An 18,173-nucleotide genomic window follows, 5' to 3' on the forward strand; every position below is an offset into this window, starting at 1 on the left:
TTATTATTTATATGTTATATAGATATGTATAATTTTTAACGAATACAGTAAGAATTTACTATTTTGACTACGCTTTTAATTTAATGAAAATCGGACAGTAATTTCATACAGCTGCCATATAAGACTAAAAATTAAAAAAAATTCATATTGTTTTTTAATGTAAACAATATGAAAAATTGAAATATGATTGTTTCATAGAAAACATTTTTTTTTGTAGTAGCTTCTTGGGTATATAAAGATTGTTGTTTAAGTTATTTAACCAACCTCTCGCTTTTCACCGCGCTCGGAGAGCAGAGCTCGGAGCAGTTCATTGCCCCTGTATCCGTACTCGTAGTTGTGTGTTCTCAATGGCTGGGGCGAGTAGCTGTGGGCACAGGTCACCTCCACGTAGTGATTGGGTCGGTAGTCGCCGCTCTCCAACTTCACGGTCACACGATTCGTGGGGCACAGCGATTGATAGGTTACCACCTGTGAATGAGTTAGAGGAGTTGCAATTAAAAAAGATATTTTAGACTAAATAAATAATTATTTTATTTTTACCATTTTCAATATATCCCTGAAATTTATTAAAAGATTACCATTTGAAAAAAAAATTTTTTTTTTAATATTTTTTTACATTAATAGATTTAGATTCTTAAAAGATATATATTTGTAAATGTTATCTGAGGTAAAACCTTTTTAAGTGCACGCAAATTGTTGAACTTTAATATTTAAAGATAACTGAACGGTTATTAAAAGTCGGACTTTATAAAATCTTAAAAAAATCACAGTGTCATCAGTCATGTTTGATTTTTTTAAGGTCAAAACATTAATAACTTTGTCCGAAAATCAGGATTTACTGTCGTTAAATTTACATTTTTAATTACTATCACAACTTATTTATTTTAGTACTTACCCCATCTGCGCTGGGATTGGGACCCAGAAAAGGAACCGGTGGCATAACACTGCGCACACGACGCTTGCGCACATTCTGGATGCCGTAGGGCAGGTTGGAACTCAGCTCATCCGCCTCCTCATCCTGACCCGCATAATCCTCCTCGCCCTCAATGTCCACGTTTTCGGGGACGTCAGCTGCTGGGGACTCGTTGTGAGTGTACTCCCTCTGACCTGGTTCTCCGGCTTCGGCTTCGTCTTCATCCATGGCTGCCCTGAAATTGCATATGCATGGAAATTTGTTAGTTTTGGCCATGAATTAGCGCCCCACACAGCCCGCGGCCCACTGAAGCTACTTTTTGCCTCCACTGCTGTCTGATGTCTCCGCAGGCAGGAGGAAATGACTGCAAAAGCGGTTTTACACAGCTAAAATTACTACAAAACCATATATCTAAAAAATAAAATTATGTATAAAAAAATATAAAATTATAAAATATTATTATAAAAAAAAAAAATAAAGGTCGAGTTAAAAAGTCATCCCTTGACATGTAATTCTTTATTATTAAGAAAAAATACATATCTACCGCATTTTTTATAATTAAAACATATTTGAAAATGCAGACCCTTTCTATTTGCATTTCACTTCAAAACATATTTGTAGCTAGTCAAAAAAAATATTAAAAAAGTAGCGAAAAATCAGAAAAACATACATTATTAAATAACAATTTTTGTTAGCAATCAAAAGTCGAATTAAAAAAATATGATATGTAATGATTTAATAAATAGAAAAAGTACATATCGAAAGCATTTTTTTAGCTTACCACAAAACTTTTTCAAAACTTTTTTTCTATGTTATAATGCCAGCGGTGGTATGGCTTAAAAAAATAAAATAATGACGTTTGTTATTTGCATGGTCGCCGCTTCTTTCTGCAATTTTTCCAGCTGGCCAACAAAAGCGCATCATTCTGCATTCAACTGCAGCAAATGCCAATGAATTTTTCAGCTTTTGCTATGGCGCGCGGCTTTGTCTGAGGATTGTTGGATGGGATTGGGACTGGGAATGAGATTGGGGAGCAGGAGGTGCTCGGTAGTGATGGCGTTGTTCTGAGCCTGTGGCGCGGACAAAGCTCTCCGCTTCGCGGACGTCGTTGGCTGCCAGCGGATTTCCCTTTTTTGTTGTCGATGCTATAGTGCAGCTCCCATACCCGTACCCTTACCCTTATTTTCAACATCATCCAAAACCCCATAGCCATCCGCTTTCCCTATTCTTCTTGCCCCGCAGCTTTAGCTTTCAGATCCAGCGGCGTTGGCATTTTTGAAACGCGCTTTCAGGGCAACAACGGCTTTGATAGTTTTGTCGCAAAGTTTGCGAAAGTGTTTTGAAATGAATGCAGCTGGAATAGTTGAGGTGAGGTGAGCGCTGCTTTAAATTAGCACAAAAAAGAAGGGGGTATAATACTGTTTTGTGGTCCTTTGACAGATACAAGTGAATAATTGAGGGGCTTATCTTGTTGCTTTGTGAGGATTTAATCTAAATCGATTCGATCTGACAGTACGCTTATTTTATGAATTTAAATAAAAAGGTTTAAGATTTTGTTTTTTAAATTTTTGTAATAGCTATGTATATGTTATTATCATTCATTAAACACATTGTTTTAACTACTGTTAGCTTCAACCCATTAAATTGCTTTCAGGGTACATGACGATTTTAATTAACCTTTAGCTACTGATTTAATATGCCTTATTTTAGGATATATTAAAACCCTAATTTGACTGTCGTCTTAAAATGTTTAGGTTTTTATTAATATTTATTTATTTTTTATTTTTGAATTCAAACTAAATCATGAAAAGCCCTTAATATTGCTGGGTATTCTTCTTTAAATAATTTCAGTCATATTTCTCTATTAATTTATCTTTATTTTTCAGAGCCAACGAACTAAAACATGGATACCCGTTTTTATTTCAGGGTATACTCCTTTTGAAATTTTTCCTCAGTCATATTTCTGGTTGAATTTCTTTGTGTCGCTTCAGCTATCGTTTGCCATTCATTTTTGGTGAATGCAAGACGCCGATTAGGTAATCCCGGGCTCAGAATGCACATGATCCTTGCAGCTCCTGATCTCGTTCAGTCCGACTAAGGGGATAGGGATAAAGCCAAGTCGACTGGAGGAATCAGATTAAGCGCTTACGTTTGTGCTCACGCTTACGTCATGGGATGTCGGCATTGACATTTAGTTGGTATGCAACCAGCAAGCCAGAGCCAGGACTGGGATTAGATGGAGTAGCATACCCTTTCGTCGTCTCCAGGCATATGCGGCCACTTTTGCCGGATTGTGAACCCAATTTCATGCAGTCGAAAAGTGAAACAAAACCCCACTACCAACTATTGCTAATTTTGACAATTTTCGTTTGGGTTTTCGGTTTTGGCTTCAAAGGGGCTCTTATTCAGTGGTGGCTAATTTCTAGCTTGTTGTACTCTTGGGTACTTTAGATCAAAATAATAATAATACCATAACATAGAACATAAAGCAATATTTTAGTGATAACTTTAAACTTGATTTAAAGAAATGTTCTACTCCTCAAAGTAAAAGAAGAAACTTCTAGAAGGAACGTTAGAAGAGACGTGCAGTTAGATCAATACAATTTTATATAACCCTATTTAAAGAATTTATATTGTTATCCAACAAATTTAAAATAAATAAAGCATTATTTTGAGAAAAATAATATAGGAAACTTTTAAAAATAATGTATATATTCAACTAATTTTATATTGCCTTTTTTAAATAAGTTATATTGATTTTATTTTTTGATAAATATATTTTTTTAATTACTTCTATTTAACCGATAATAACAAATAAAAGAAAAAACTTCTAAAAGAATGTAAGCAATTATATCAATAAAAATTTTGTATTTACATTTTTTTAAACATGGCAAGTTTTTGGGAGCAAGTTAATAATAGTTTCTTTATTTCTTTAAATATATTTTTTTCATATATATAAGTTAAAATAAAATGTTCCCTTTCTCATCTCTGTCTTACCTTTGGTTTATGTTGCTGCTGCGACTGCGACGTGCCAGCAACATTTGCTCCTGCTCCGGTGGCTGCAGCCGTTTAAAGTTGCTGTTGTCGTTGATGTTGCTGTTGCTATTGGTGTTGGTGTTGCTGTTGCCGTTGCTTTGGCTGTTGCTGCTGTCCTGGGCAACAACAAACCTGCCCACACCTTGAACGGCCGCATTTAAGTCGGACAATTGCAGACGGAAGTCATTGCGAGCATTCTCTGGATCATCATCAAACTGTCCCTGTTGCTGTTGTTCAAGTTGCTGTTGCTGTTGCTGCTGCTGCTGCTGCTCATGTTGCTGCTGCTGCCGTTGTAGATGTTGCTGCTTGTCGTATATGCTGTAGATGGGATTTCCGTAGAGTTTTTGCTGCTGCTGCTGCCATTTGGCCGGTGCTTTGTTGTAGTTATAGTTGTCATTGTTGTCGTCCTCGTAGCTATCTGCAATGCCATCAGCATCTACATCCCACTTGTAGTTGTAATCGTCGTATTTGTTGTAGTTGTTGTACCTATTGTTTCTGAGCCCCTGCCCTGTCGATTTCATTTCCATTGCCTCCTCGCAAGTAGAGCCACTGCCAAAACAGCAAGCAGCTAGAATGGCGGCCAGGAGCAGCTGCAAATGTGGACGAAAAACAAAGAGATTGGCGGCGATAAGAAGGGTGCGGCACAAACGGAAACGTTAAACAATTGTTGTGTTGTGTTGTGTGTGTGGCTAATAAACTGCAAAGTGTCAACAGTTGTTCAGGGGGGTTTTTGTCATGCAAATATGTACACTTCTTTCAAAGGGCAAACAATGCATGGGCATTAATATTTATTACATGAGATTAGATATTCGCTAAATAGGTTTATAAAAACAGTATTTGCGCATCGAAAGCTTATAGAAAATCCTATTTACAGGCCACTAGATTGGTAAATTGTGTATTATTATATTATTAAGTTATGCACTAAAATCTTAAAGACCTATGCATAATAAAGTTAAGTCCCCTAAAAACCCTTAACAAGATAAGGAATGTTTACTTCTACATATTGCTCGTCCACAATATCTTTGTTTTCTTGTTGTGCTTTTTTTTTTAATTTTCTTTACTAATAATAGATATTATTTATCAATTTAATTATGAAATTACAAATTCGCTTAATAGGTTTAGAAAATATTTGCGCATAGGAAGCTCATGGAAAACCTTATTTACGGGTCGCTAATATAAAGTAAATGTGAGTATTAATATAAAATCAAGTTTTGCCCTAAATATAAAAAAAAAATGAAATTATATTGCTCATCCAAAATATTTGTTTCTTTTGTTTTGCTTTATTTGAATTACTTATCAAGTAAAGATATACTTATTATTTAATCGAACCAAATATTTTTGTATTAATTTGATAACAGGCTTTTGGTTCCTGAAAATTTTTCAAGTACGTATTTATTTATTGTCCTTCCCCGATTTCGAGTTTTATGGCTATTCAGGTGACGTTTTTGTTTTGCTCTTATAAACTTTTCGATACTTAGGGGAAAGCCTTGCGATAACAATCAATGTCCAATCAATACAGTTATCAAATTCTTATTAAGAAATATTGCATCATTTCTAGAAATATATTAATAGTTACACCATACTTTTATAAGTATAGCTTGTAAGAAAACTTTGATTTTTTTTTTTAAACTTCAACCTTGTTGCTGAGTGCTGCTATCCGAAAATCGACCACTAATTCAACTAAGAACTCAACAAAATTCCGATTGACGAAACCAAAAACTTAAACAGCCTCCAAGCTCCCACATCGTCGGCTTAAGCGAAAGTTCAATTCCCTGCTGGATGTTGACAATCAATGTGCGTTGAGAATGGTTGAGAATAACGTCAGGAGCAAAACCGAACCCAAATAAGATGAAAACTTTTTGGGTGGCTTCGCCCCTCGTTTCCACTCTGAGGTTTTCCCATGCCACCCATTCCTCGCGGATGCGAAAGTTTTGGGCAAGATTTTCAGACATGTCTGTATTTGTGTCTGCTGTGGATGTACGATGCCATGCGATGCGATGGGATGCGATGCGATGGCTCTGATTATGTGGTCGAGTCCAAAAAAAAGTGCCCCAAGTGAAAATAGTTGGGCGACCTTTAGCGATAATATGCTGCACGCGCATCCTATCCCATATATCCCATATAGCCATCCAGATATACAGAGCCGTACAGCTACCAGCTACATTCATTAGAGCACACACTACGTGACCGAATAGTTGGCGCCGGAAATGCTCAAAACTAAGATATGAAGCACTGTGCTTCAGCTTCAGCTCCACTTCCTGTTTCCACTTTTCCCTGCCGCTCTACAAGTTCTTTTGTCTCAATCTAGTTTTTACATGCACGGCAAAATAATTTGTAAATTCAAATTGGGTCATTGAAATCTCTTAAAGTTCAAGACAATAATTTTTTGATTTTAAAGTGAACAACATAATTTTATTTTCAGAAAAAAATTAAATTTTAAATTGTATGAATTTATTAAACACTAACATTCACTAAATTTGTTTTGTGTTACTGCTCCATTAATAAATCACTTAATCTTTTTGTAGTCTTTAAATAATTTTTATAAAATGCATCATCATTCAAAACTCTAAAATTTAAATGAAATGTTTAAGTATTTAAAAATCATCAAAACTTTTTCAAGTTTTTTGCTAAGTTTTCATATTTGGTCGAAGGAACAACAAAAGTCATTCTAAAACTATCAGTTAATTGTCTCATTATTAACCATACTGTAAATACTTTCAAAGCATTTAATATGTTTGGCTGGCATTAGATTATTATTTCGTTTGGGTGTTTTTGTCCGTGTACTTTATGGACTTGTATAGGGACTATAGCTCTATGTGCAAGTATCTCGGATATATGCAAGTGTTGTTGTCGCTCTGGATTTATAAGATTTCTTTTATGCTCTTGCCGGGCCTACCACAAAACTTCTTTCATTTATCTGGAACCCTCCTTCTTCCTTAGTCCTTCGTCCTGTGAGCCTGTGGAAATCCAAGTTTGAGGGGCCGGCCGGCAAGTTTGTCAAACTATTTGTATGGAATTCACAATTTGTGTTGATGAAGTTTCGCCCAAGTCGCTCCAAGTCGCAGATTACGAAGGCGACCGCGTGATCTGCGTGAACTGTGTGAATAAGTGTTTATGGAATTGAATTATTTTCCTTCTTCCTTCGTTTTTTTTGTTCCTGGCCTGTATTTCCCCTATTTTTGTTATCCGAAAAACACCAGGTGGTGATTGTGTTGGAGGCGGACTTTTTGTGTTATCTGTTTGTTGGGGGCTTACAGGTGGCTTTGTCTTAGACGTGGGCACTCGCTTTGTGATTTAAAGTGGGCCCAATAAGCCGATTTCTTAGGTCAAGCTGGCTAAAAGCAAAGTATATTTAGCTTGGGTCTTTTTATTAACACAATCTTGTTTGGCTTTCTGTTTACAAAAACCTTTCCTAAAATATATGATTTACGAGCTCGAGAATGTGAGTGAAAATGTGATATTGTTATCAGATCTTTATCAGTTAAGATATCATTTAACTTAGACTATATTTTTAAACTCCTAAAATGTGATATTGTTTTCAGACCATAATCAATTAAGATAAATGTAATGTGATCTAGCTTATCTTTTTACAGGTCTTATCTTGTATGGTTTTCCCTTGACAATGACCTATATAAAGTCTCTTGTCTTAAAAGTATTTTATCTTTCAGCTGCACTTTCATTAAAATACAATCAAGAGCTTTATCACTTTTTCTAATCCCGATTTTAATATGGCTATGAAATATGGTTCACTTGTTGTGCCGCATGTTTTTGTTGCATAAACGACCGTAGAAACAAAAACACAAACTAAGGATAGAGCATTGAAAATATAATTTCATAATTTATGGTGTTAGTTTTCGCATAGTTGGCACCCATGCTCCCGAGCCTTATGCAAATGATTGTTTTTTCGTTTATTATTTAATATTTTTCTGGCTCGACTCCTGGCTGTTGCCATTCAATTACATTTTTGCAATCAAACTGCAATGGGGCCAGACAATGTTCAGCTGCTCACCTGGCCAGAACAGACAGACAAATATGCATATATCTATATAGTCGGCCGATGTACCTTTACCATATGTGGGTAACGTTCGGTGGTGCTGATATATATTGCATAAATTTGTGACCTTTCAGTTTTCAATTGAATTTCCCAGCACGGCGGCAATTGTTCGAGGAAAACTTGGTCCTTGCATTGGTAGCAGCAGCAGCAGCAGCCGGAAAAACAACAAAACTAAGCGGGTAGAGTACCAATTTGCATCCTTGTAGTGGTGTGTTTTTGGAAAAGGAGGTGTGGGCTGGTGGTTTTTATATCTGCAAAAACAACAGCCCCTGCAATTCTCCCCTCGATTTGTTTTAATTGTTGCGCTCTCTCTCCTTGTTTTCGTTGCTGTGTCTCTTGTTATTGTTATTTTTTCGGCTCTGTCTGGTGCGCTTATTGGCAATTGTCAAATATTAGTTTTTTCCTATTATTGTTTCATCAATAGCATGAAGCGATTTTAATTAATCGCCTCAAAGTTTGCCAATTTCAAAGTTTTTCGGATTAATTTGTTGTTCATGTCCATGTTCTCTGGCATTTTCGATGTCCCAAAGTGAAGTTGGGGACGGTATTTCAATTAAAAGCCACCGCAAGAGGCAGCCTTTAGATTTGTTGTTACGCATACGCCATGTGAGCCATCTACCGTCTACTATCAACGGTTGCCATGTTAACACACACACACACACACTCGCAGGCAGAAGGGACTTGTACATGTAGCAGATTGGTTGCCTTGCTGCCTGCAAATCCTGTTAATCACCTCTATCACAGGTGAGGCATCTGCACGTAGCTCACTTTTTGCCGCTTTAAGTCGCCGCAGTGTTGTAACAGCAGAACGAAAGAGAGGGAACGAGAGGGATATAAAGAAAGGGAGGGCGGTGAAAAATAGTTAGCATTGCTGGTAACATGTCTGTTTTCCAGCCGAATTTGAATACTACCAACTATTGAAACCGCAACTATTTAACTCTTTAGGTGACTATAAAATCAGAAAAAAATGAACAGGACTTTTTGTTAAATTGCCACTATATTAATATCAGGTATATTTTTTAGCTATCTTAAAACATTTGACTTATGATCTTAAAAGGCTTGTTATCATGTAAAACTTGGTTATTAATATTGGTCACTTAATAAAATGATTTATGATTTAATGAAATAACGGATTACTGATCATGACAATTTAAAACTACTAAGGCATATAAAAAGAACATGGTCATTTATCAATTTTAAGAATTGTTAGAAAGCATGTAAATACAATATGGAATATGCAATTTTAAATTTTTAACAGTAGACAAAATGTATAGATTATGCAATAATTAAATTAAATAATCTAAATTGATTAAATAATTCTTTGTTAAAAAGGGATTTTCATTTATTTTATTAATTTTATAATGCAATGCCTAAATATCAAACAAGTTTATGATTCACAATATGTACAACACATATCTACTTCTAAATATCTATTCAAGTTTTTGTTTTTTAACGACTTAACTTGGCTACTTTATATTGTCAGCACTGTTTACATGTTAGCATATGCAGGTGGAGAAGTTAAATACACTCCGGTTCTGTCAACTGGGTCTTTGATCCGGCTGATGACTTCACCGGTGGTCTAGGGCCTTAATGCTGCAATTAGTGACTCTTCCGACGCGCTGGCTTATTTGTGGCCCTGCGTTTTATGACTCTCATTGGGCCATTTTGAAGGCGAGTGCATAATGGGACTTACCCGAACCTTCAACCTCTGGCCATCTAAATTCAATCAGTCAGCAGACCAACAATGAACTCAGTCGAGCAATCACTGCAATTCTGCAGGTTTGTCGAGTTGAATGCCGCTTACCAATAGTGGCACAAAAGCTCGCATAATTTTAGAATACCATTTCTAAGCATTTGTCTGCCTTTGTGTGAAATCGGTAGTCCCTTATGTTCGGACATGTTCCGCTGTGAATGGGAAAAGGATCGGTCGACTTTATCATATATATATAAAATCAGAAAAATAAATGAAAAAACAAATTTCTTTTTTTCTTGTTCTTTAATAATATTAAACAAGTTTAGATTCCAACGAAATAAGATTTGAGGCAAACGTCACATAAACATTGTTTATATATTATATTTGTTTGCTTAGTTATATTTTTTTTGTCTCTGCTAAGAATAATGCTATATATGCTATTTTTGTCTCTAGCAATATGGTTTCATTACTTTTATCAAAGCATATTTCCTCGTTGACTCTTATTCTTTGGTATAAATTCTCCATTTGAATTGGCGCGCCTTGCAAGTTTCTCGTGTCTGGCCAAAATTCCTGTTTGTTTGGCTCGCTTTGATTTCCATATTGATTTATATGAACTCTCCTAGTGTGTGTGTGGAATGCAACAAGTGCAACAAGTACAACAATGCCATCAACGCACGCACACACACATTCATTCACTTACTCAACCCCGTGTATTTAAATGTTGCCCCAAGCATGTGTTTGTGGCATCGTGTGGAATTCTTGCTGCCGTATAATAGGTGTGTGTGTTAGAGCAAGAGTTTGTGAGTGCACAGAAAAAAAAAATTGTGTTTAATTTTGGTCTGAGAAAATAATAAAAATATTCAACTTTAAGTTTCTATAAAATATTAAAACTGTGTTTGGAAATATTCCAAGTAACTATTTTTAAAAATAGTTTTTATATATATAAAAACATTAAATTATCTTATAGTATTACATCGAAATATTAAAAAGTATATTATTATGTTCAAAATGTATTATTTTTTTAAGTCCCTTGAACATCTCTAGATATTCAGGGAGAACTTTAATACATTTGGAGATGTATTTTTCAATCTCTGCAGTTAGTAAGATTCGAAACATACGTTTTTTTTTAGACTTTTAAGTGCTGCCCACTTTTTCCGAGTGCATTAGTGCGGCTGCCTGGTAGTGGAGCATATTGAAATTGTTGCCATAGCGAGCGTAATCTCTGCCAGCGACGGGTTACTCGCTTTGAAAAGGGCAGATCCAGATCGGCAGCCTTTTCCCAATGCTGATGCGAACAGAAAAAATGTAATAAACGCCAAGCAAAATATTTGTCAAATCAATTTAGCTCACGCCAAAAAAGGGGAAGTGTGTGGGTGTGCGAGTGTGAAGGGCAGGAAGGAGAAAGTATGCAGAGTTCACCCGCACATTCACACTTGGCTGCAACACTTTTGCGTGTGTGCGGGGTGAAAGTCAATGGAAAGTTATGGCCGCGTGAGATAAATGGCACTTGAACATATTATTCTCTCCTCTTCGGTGGGGTAAATAGGGTTTGCTGAAGGTTTATGTGCAACTTCGTACCTGGGGAACAAGGTGAACTGCACAATTACTATTAAAAAGCTTTTTGTTTTCTGGGTACTTTTAATTGTATTTGTTCTTAAAGTAAAAAATGATTAATTTTTTAATATTTATTTAAAATTTGTTTATTGATATTTGCAAGATTTTTTTACGTAGTTTTACTTTTTTGGCTCCCTAGAGTTATTAAACATTGATAAGGTCTATTCAATAATACATTTAAGTTGATTGTTTAAGGGCTAACTTAGTAATTTATTAATTTTTTCTATGAAAGAATATTTTATCGCCTACCTTATTTCCTCTACGCAAGACATTTTTTTTCATGTTATTTTTTTATTCTATTCCTTTTTATTCTTTTCTTATTTGCAATTTGGCCTTTTGTGCCGGGGACGGCCTAACGGGAATATAACATGACAGCGACCCAAGTCTAGCTGTCTGTCGTGTGTGTAAAAAATTATTGAAGACCCTGTTGAAAGGGGGAACACAATCTATTATATATATCTATATATGAATATATATATATATATAAATTGTGTGACACATGCTTTGATTGAGGTATGCCGCACCAACAAAAACAGGCAGCTGACTAACAGAAATCTCCACTTATTTATTAAATCTACTACGCTGCCTGTCGCCCGGGAAACGGCGCCGAAAAGTAGGCAATACTAAATGTGGCCCGGAATGGCCAAAGAAGGTGGAAGCCCCAAAGGCCTGGCTCCAGCAAAGGGCTGGAAATTAAAGTTGACCAACTGTCAGAGGACGGCAGGCTCAAGTGGCCGGGGTTTTGGCCCCCTCCAAGCCCAAGGCTGTTGTAAATTCGCATTAAAATATGTCAAAATGACAAAAGTCTTTGCCCTCGTTTCATAATTTCGATGGAGTTGTTTGCGTGGCAAAATAGTGATGAGAAAGTAACATGTACATTATAGACAAGATTTTTTGCCCAAAATAAGAAAACCGGATTATTTAAAAAAGGTACATGATACAAAGAGGAGCTTTTATAAAATGTGTATCTTACTAAAATAACTATAATACATATGGAAGTTACGAACAAATAAATTTCCTAATAAAGGGGACTCAAAGTATGCTGTATATTTTTTATTATTAATTTTGACAACAAATTTAAAAGATTAAAATTTTTTTGTCTACTTTTAGGCTTCAATAAAATCGATTTTAAATCGATGGAGTTCAATTTTGCAAACAAATGTTTAAAATGTCTTAAAGAATGCTGTATATTTTACTTCACATTGTCCACTTTTAAGCTTCACCAAAAGAGATTTATAATCGATTTAGTTAACTTTTTGCAATGTACCTTTACTTGATTCGGTACCGACTAAAGTATTTTTCCTAGTTATATATATTTTTTGGCATATTCTTTACTGTGGTTCTGTGACTGCATTCACTTTCACCCCCACCGACAATCCTTTGAGCCGTTGTCGTCGCCTGACAAATTGATGCTTTGACATCCTTCGAGCAAAAGTTTAATCTCTCTCATTGATGAAGTTAAGGCGCCCTGAGCCATTCAAGTGTGCAAATATTTGCCGGCTGTTCTTATTAAATCCTTTTGGGCATTGCCTTAGGGTTCTTACATCAATTTATCACCCCGGCTGAGATTACGAAACGAAACACAGATTACATCAGAGAATAGGACCAAGGAAGAAGGAGTATAGTAGATGCCCAGAAAGCATTTCAATCAGCTGAAGGAAGTGAACACAAACTTCCTGCACTTTGCTGCAAAATATCAGATGGTCAAGAAAAACGTTTTGCAATTACAGCTTAGCCAGTTGTTGTCATTACAGCACTTGCTCAACAAAAACTCCTTTGAAGTTTCGTTGCAGGCGTTGCCAGCAATAAGTGTCATGTGAGGAGACCCACTTCCGTCCACTCATTTTTCGTTTGCTCTATTTAACTTAATGACAATCATGTCCTGGTCCCGAAATTGCCTTTCCAAATTGTTATTCTTTGTTTATTTGTGTGCAGTTTTTGCAGCAAACTTTGGCTCGTTTGTCGATTGCATTCCCCCAATTCTGATGAAGTGGGTGGCAGAGGACATATGCCCAATTTATGTTCAAACTTTACCCACATAAATGTGACAGACCGGGGCGAATCTATGTGGCACTTGGTTGCGAGCTATGCCCACGGCCTGGAATGCACTCCAAATGTATCCCCATTCATCAACCTGTGAGCACAAACAAATTCCGAGCTTCTCTTTGATGTGAGCTCCGTGAAATTCTCTTTCATTTTGTTCAAATAAGTCCTGTGAACCAGCAATTCTATTTGTTATTTTTTCTGGCGGCTTAAAAACTTTGAAAATCAATTCAAATTCTTTATTAAAAAAAATATCCAGTAATTTTTTAGGTTAAAAATGATATATTTGATAAATTACAATAAAAATTAAATAATTTTTCCACAGAAATTATGCAAAAAAGAATTAACGTCTTTTTTCGAAATGAATTTCATCGACTTTGGAACTCAAAATATATTTTTGCATATATATAAGTAATGATGTAGTGATTTTTATGAAACTCCTCTATATATTTCCTTTTTGTTTGGATCAGGATATTCGATGGTTTGAGGTTTCGTTTCTTGACTTTGCCCATATACTCTATTTCGCAAAATTTTAATTTCCGCTTAGTTGTGTATTTGATAACTTGGTCTTAGGACTTCTATTACTTGTTTCGATGACGTTATTCCTGACCTGACCCTCTGCTGTATTTACGTTGATTGAGGTTGAAGAGTAATTTTGCCTGCTGCAAGAGTGGATCCCAAATCTGAACATGTTTCGTGTCGTTATTTGGGGTTTTTGAGGATTTGATTGTATTTACATTGTGCCCAAGTCATGAAAGTTCAAACAGCCGAAGCGGATAATGCCAGTGGCAACCCTTTTCACAATTTCGAAATTGTGTTACTCGAGATTGCCAGCTAAGTAGCTACCAAGTAGTTGAAATCCATACGGGTTAAGGCAATGTATATTCATATTGTGCTGTGCTCCTTCAAATTCAGTTGCGAGCCAGCGATGCAGAGATACTTGTACTTCTCTGCCCTCGCACTTGCAAAGATAGAGCGAAGCAGTTGCAGATTCAGATTTAGATTCAGATACGGATGCGAATACACAAAGATACAGATGCTGTAGAGGTAAGCCAGCCATTCGAGTGGCAATTTGTGCGTGCAGCGATCCGGAAAAGCCACTCAAGTCTAGTCAAGCCACATGTGTAAATGCACAGTGAGATACAAATAACACTATGAGGTAATAATACCAAAAAGGATAGAATTTGTAGTTTGTGTTATAAAATATTAGACAAACCATTATTTGTAATGCAATTTCTAATATGAATTATTTTAGCAAAAAAAAGGTTTTGCAACAAAAATTAGAATAATTATAGTCTGTGAGCTTTTCCTCATTATGGGATTATAAATGAAACCGTTGGTGCGACAAGAAGTTCCAAAAATAATAATTTAAGATATATTTCACAGCCCCCTGTTTCAGTATTAGTAAAGAAAACTCATTTATGTACTTTAATTTGATTTCCAAGTAAATGGTTTAATTCTTCCCTGGAAAATTCAAAAATTAGTCTACAAATTAAGGGGTAATTTTTCTATCTGCAGCAAGCGGAAGTATGAATAAAAGTGTCTGAGATTTCAGCGAATGTGAATGCAAAGAGGTTTTGTGGCGCATCTGAATCAGCTGGCCAAATGCATGTCGGAGCCAATTTTAGCGGAAATAGAAAAGAGAAGCCGTAGAAATAGCTCAATAAAATAATCATGAGCTTGCGTTGGCCGGAAACAAATGCGCATTTAACATTCATGTTGGCCAAAAATCAAATGCACACATGCAAGTCCCACAAGGAGTTAATCCTGCAAGCCCCCCTCTGCTATAATCTTTTCGCATTCGCTTTTGCTTTTCGTTTTTCTCCGACTGTCTGTCAGGGTTATGTAAAACCAGCCACAAAGTCATTTCACTGAGCGGATGTTTGCGGCCAAATGAAAGGACACGCAGCTCGAAGTTGGTATGGCCACGGGATAAGCGAAAAAGCCGGGCAAATATGGGGGAAATGGTCGGGTGGAAAAGCTCCTGTGTCTGGGCCACGTTTAGCACGGTCGTAAATTTTTGGTCGGCACAGCCCCTTGGACAGTTTAATTTCGATTTCCCTTTTATCCAATGGCTTCGAAAATCGCGCGTGCAGTTCCCAAAAAAAAAACAAACAAAGAAAATCGGAGAAAATCGAGGAAAACGGCTACCGGATGGGAAATGGCCAATGGCGGAAACGAAAGCGACAACTGCAAGAAAGTCGCAAGTAATTTGTAATGCATAAGTAAACGCAAGGAGCGGCGACATTAAGGACATGCAAAATGACTATTTCCCCCTGGGATTCCTACCAAAAATTCTCCGTCTGTCAGCGCTACTTCTACTCTGTTGACATTTATATTAAGTTCGTGATTTGGCAAATTTATTTTGATTTATGCACATTTGCGTACGAGTTCACATGCGGAATGTGCAAAGTCTAGTTTCAAAGAATTAAGCTGGCAAGCAGCGAGGACACGCAGTTAATTGCCCTGTCATGGCTGGAAAATTAATTTCAATTTTTGAATGACATCAAATTGCGACGCCAAACAGGGAATTCACCAAATATGGGGCATTACACATGTTTCTAGGTCAGCGGAATGATCTAATTAAGGGGATTATATCCGCTACTACCCTAAATCAATCAAAAACAAACGGAAATTAACCTTTTTTGGTGTAAAAATAGGGTAGCAGACTGAAATTATAAGACCTTGAACAATTTAATATAAAACTATGGTGGGATTTGGCTGGCTCAAGGTCTTAGTATTTATAGTGCCTATTTTTCTTTGTTCAAAAAACACTTTCTTCTCCTTTCTCTTATATATTTCAAAGTCCGTCTTCAGGGCTGTACAACATATAAACAAAACATAAGCAACAATGACATTGACATATACTTAATTGTTGACAAATATTCGGACATCTACATGCATACACGACGAACGTTCTATAAATACCCAGACCTTAAGCCAGACAAAACACACTATAATAACAAATCCAGGTCACAAAGAATATTAAATATTTAATATAATAGATAATTGAATTCATGTGATAAAAACTATTTTTTTAGACATTGTCTATTTAGCTTAAAAAATAAGAAAAAAAAAACAAATCAGCATATAGTGAGATTCCTGTGCACATCTAAATTTCATCTCATCCATATTTAAGCCGAATTGTAGGAAATAAACCTTTTACGGTCTGTCAGTCCGAAAAAAGCCAAACACCATAACTCGTTTAACGTCCTACATGTTCATAAAGATACAACAAGAAGGGCCCAAAAATTGAAAAAGGTCAAGTGGCGGTGAATAAAAACTGTGTATGGCATAAAAGTTTATATTGCACATTTGCACACATGCAGGCTACTTAGTCATAAACGTCCCGAAAATGTATACATATTTGTATGGTACATTGTGTATAAATTTTTCAATATAATTTTATTCGCTTGCTGGCCGCTATTTCACGAATTTGGTTACCACTGAAACGTGTGTGCGCAGCAGATTACTCTGTCTTCAGTCTGTCCCTTTCTCAGACGCTCAATCTGTCTCTTTTTCAGACGCTCAGCTTGCCTCTTTCATGTTGACACTGTCCGTCAAGAGATGTTATTGCCTCAGCAGCGAGAGTCGCATTAAAAACAAATCAAAGATACAAAGCACATAAATACATTTACGAGTTGAGAGCTCTCGCTTTATTTGGAAGGGAAAACTTTGGATTGTTTCGATGGGATTTCCACCAGTTTTGCCAATTTTGTTATGATTTTTCACTCAACTGAAATTCGAGCAGGGTAATTTAGCAGAAATCCAGGGAAAGCGGAATTAATTTGATTAAACGATCGATTTATTATAAATAGCAAAATTTTAATGAAATTTAATGAAGCTAAAATAAATAAATAGCATTAACCAGTCTACAGAGGTTTATAATTAACATACAACTAATTACTTTTTGTGGCCCCTTTCAACATATTTAATAAACATATTTGCTTCTTAATTTTCCAATTGTTTTCACGCGTGGTCAATGGTTTAATAAAATCAACTGAGCCACTAAATTTTCATTTTTAAGTACCTTTAGTATTTAAGCTAGCCAATAAACTGGGCGAAATGAGTAATTGGAGAAATTCAATCATCATAAACTTTCTGATTATAAATCGTATATAAGGCTGCTACTTTCATGCTTTTTAATCAACTGTTGCTCATTAATTGCCGATTTCCCGGCACCTCACTGCTCTTTTGTCTGGCTGCGAATCAATTTTTCCGAGTCAAATAAATGAAATGAAATAATCGCATGATTGATGTCCGCTAATTAACTTTGATAGTATTATTATTATTATTGGACTTGCCGTTTGATGGTGATGAACTGACGCGTACCTGAGCATCTGAAAAAGCATTTTTGCGAAGCGGTCTAGAAAGCTTGTTAAGTTAGTATATTCAGTGTTTTCCCCCATAATTATGTGCATATGAATTGGGCGTTGCAGAAACATGGATTTTATATCTCCAGTCCCATTTCCTTTTCACTTTGTCTGGCTGAAGGCAAACTTAAAGCATCTTCAAGCTGCGAAAACCACTGGAATTCAGACAATTAGTCTAAAAATTAAGACCAAAACGGCCTGCGGTTAGGCTGTTATTTTAAATGGCAATTTGCCGGAATGATTTGGTAAAAGTTTTTCGATTAACCTGAAGAGCCAAGGACAACTATTATGGCGCGATATTAAGCCCTACACCCTTCGTTCCCTTCTATTCCTGCGTTTGGCCTATTTTTATGAGCTAAGTTTTATTGATTTACGAGTTATATTGCAACACATTCGCTTCGCGTCAAGTTGGCCAACTTTTTAAGGGGTTCTGGATTCAGCTACCCT

General features: G+C 36.1%; 1 protein-coding gene across 1 annotated transcript in view; it reads right to left on the reverse strand.

Moving 5' to 3' along the window:
* LOC128253869 (myb-like protein AA) overlaps window positions 1–18,173 on the reverse strand; it is a 31,353-nt gene that overhangs the window by 649 nt on the left and 12,531 nt on the right. The window contains exons 2-4 of the mRNA XM_052982572.1: window positions 3,911–4,539; window positions 896–1,148; window positions 265–468 (exon numbers count right to left, since the gene is read on the reverse strand). Coding sequence (XP_052838532.1) covers window positions 265–468; window positions 896–1,148; window positions 3,911–4,539 — 1,086 coding nt within the window. The remainder of the gene's footprint in view (window positions 1–264; window positions 469–895; window positions 1,149–3,910; window positions 4,540–18,173) is intronic.

The sequence above is a fragment of the Drosophila gunungcola genome, assembly GCF_025200985.1.
Source record: "Drosophila gunungcola strain Sukarami chromosome 2R unlocalized genomic scaffold, Dgunungcola_SK_2 000004F, whole genome shotgun sequence".
Lineage (NCBI taxonomy): Eukaryota > Metazoa > Arthropoda > Insecta > Diptera > Drosophilidae > Drosophila > Drosophila gunungcola.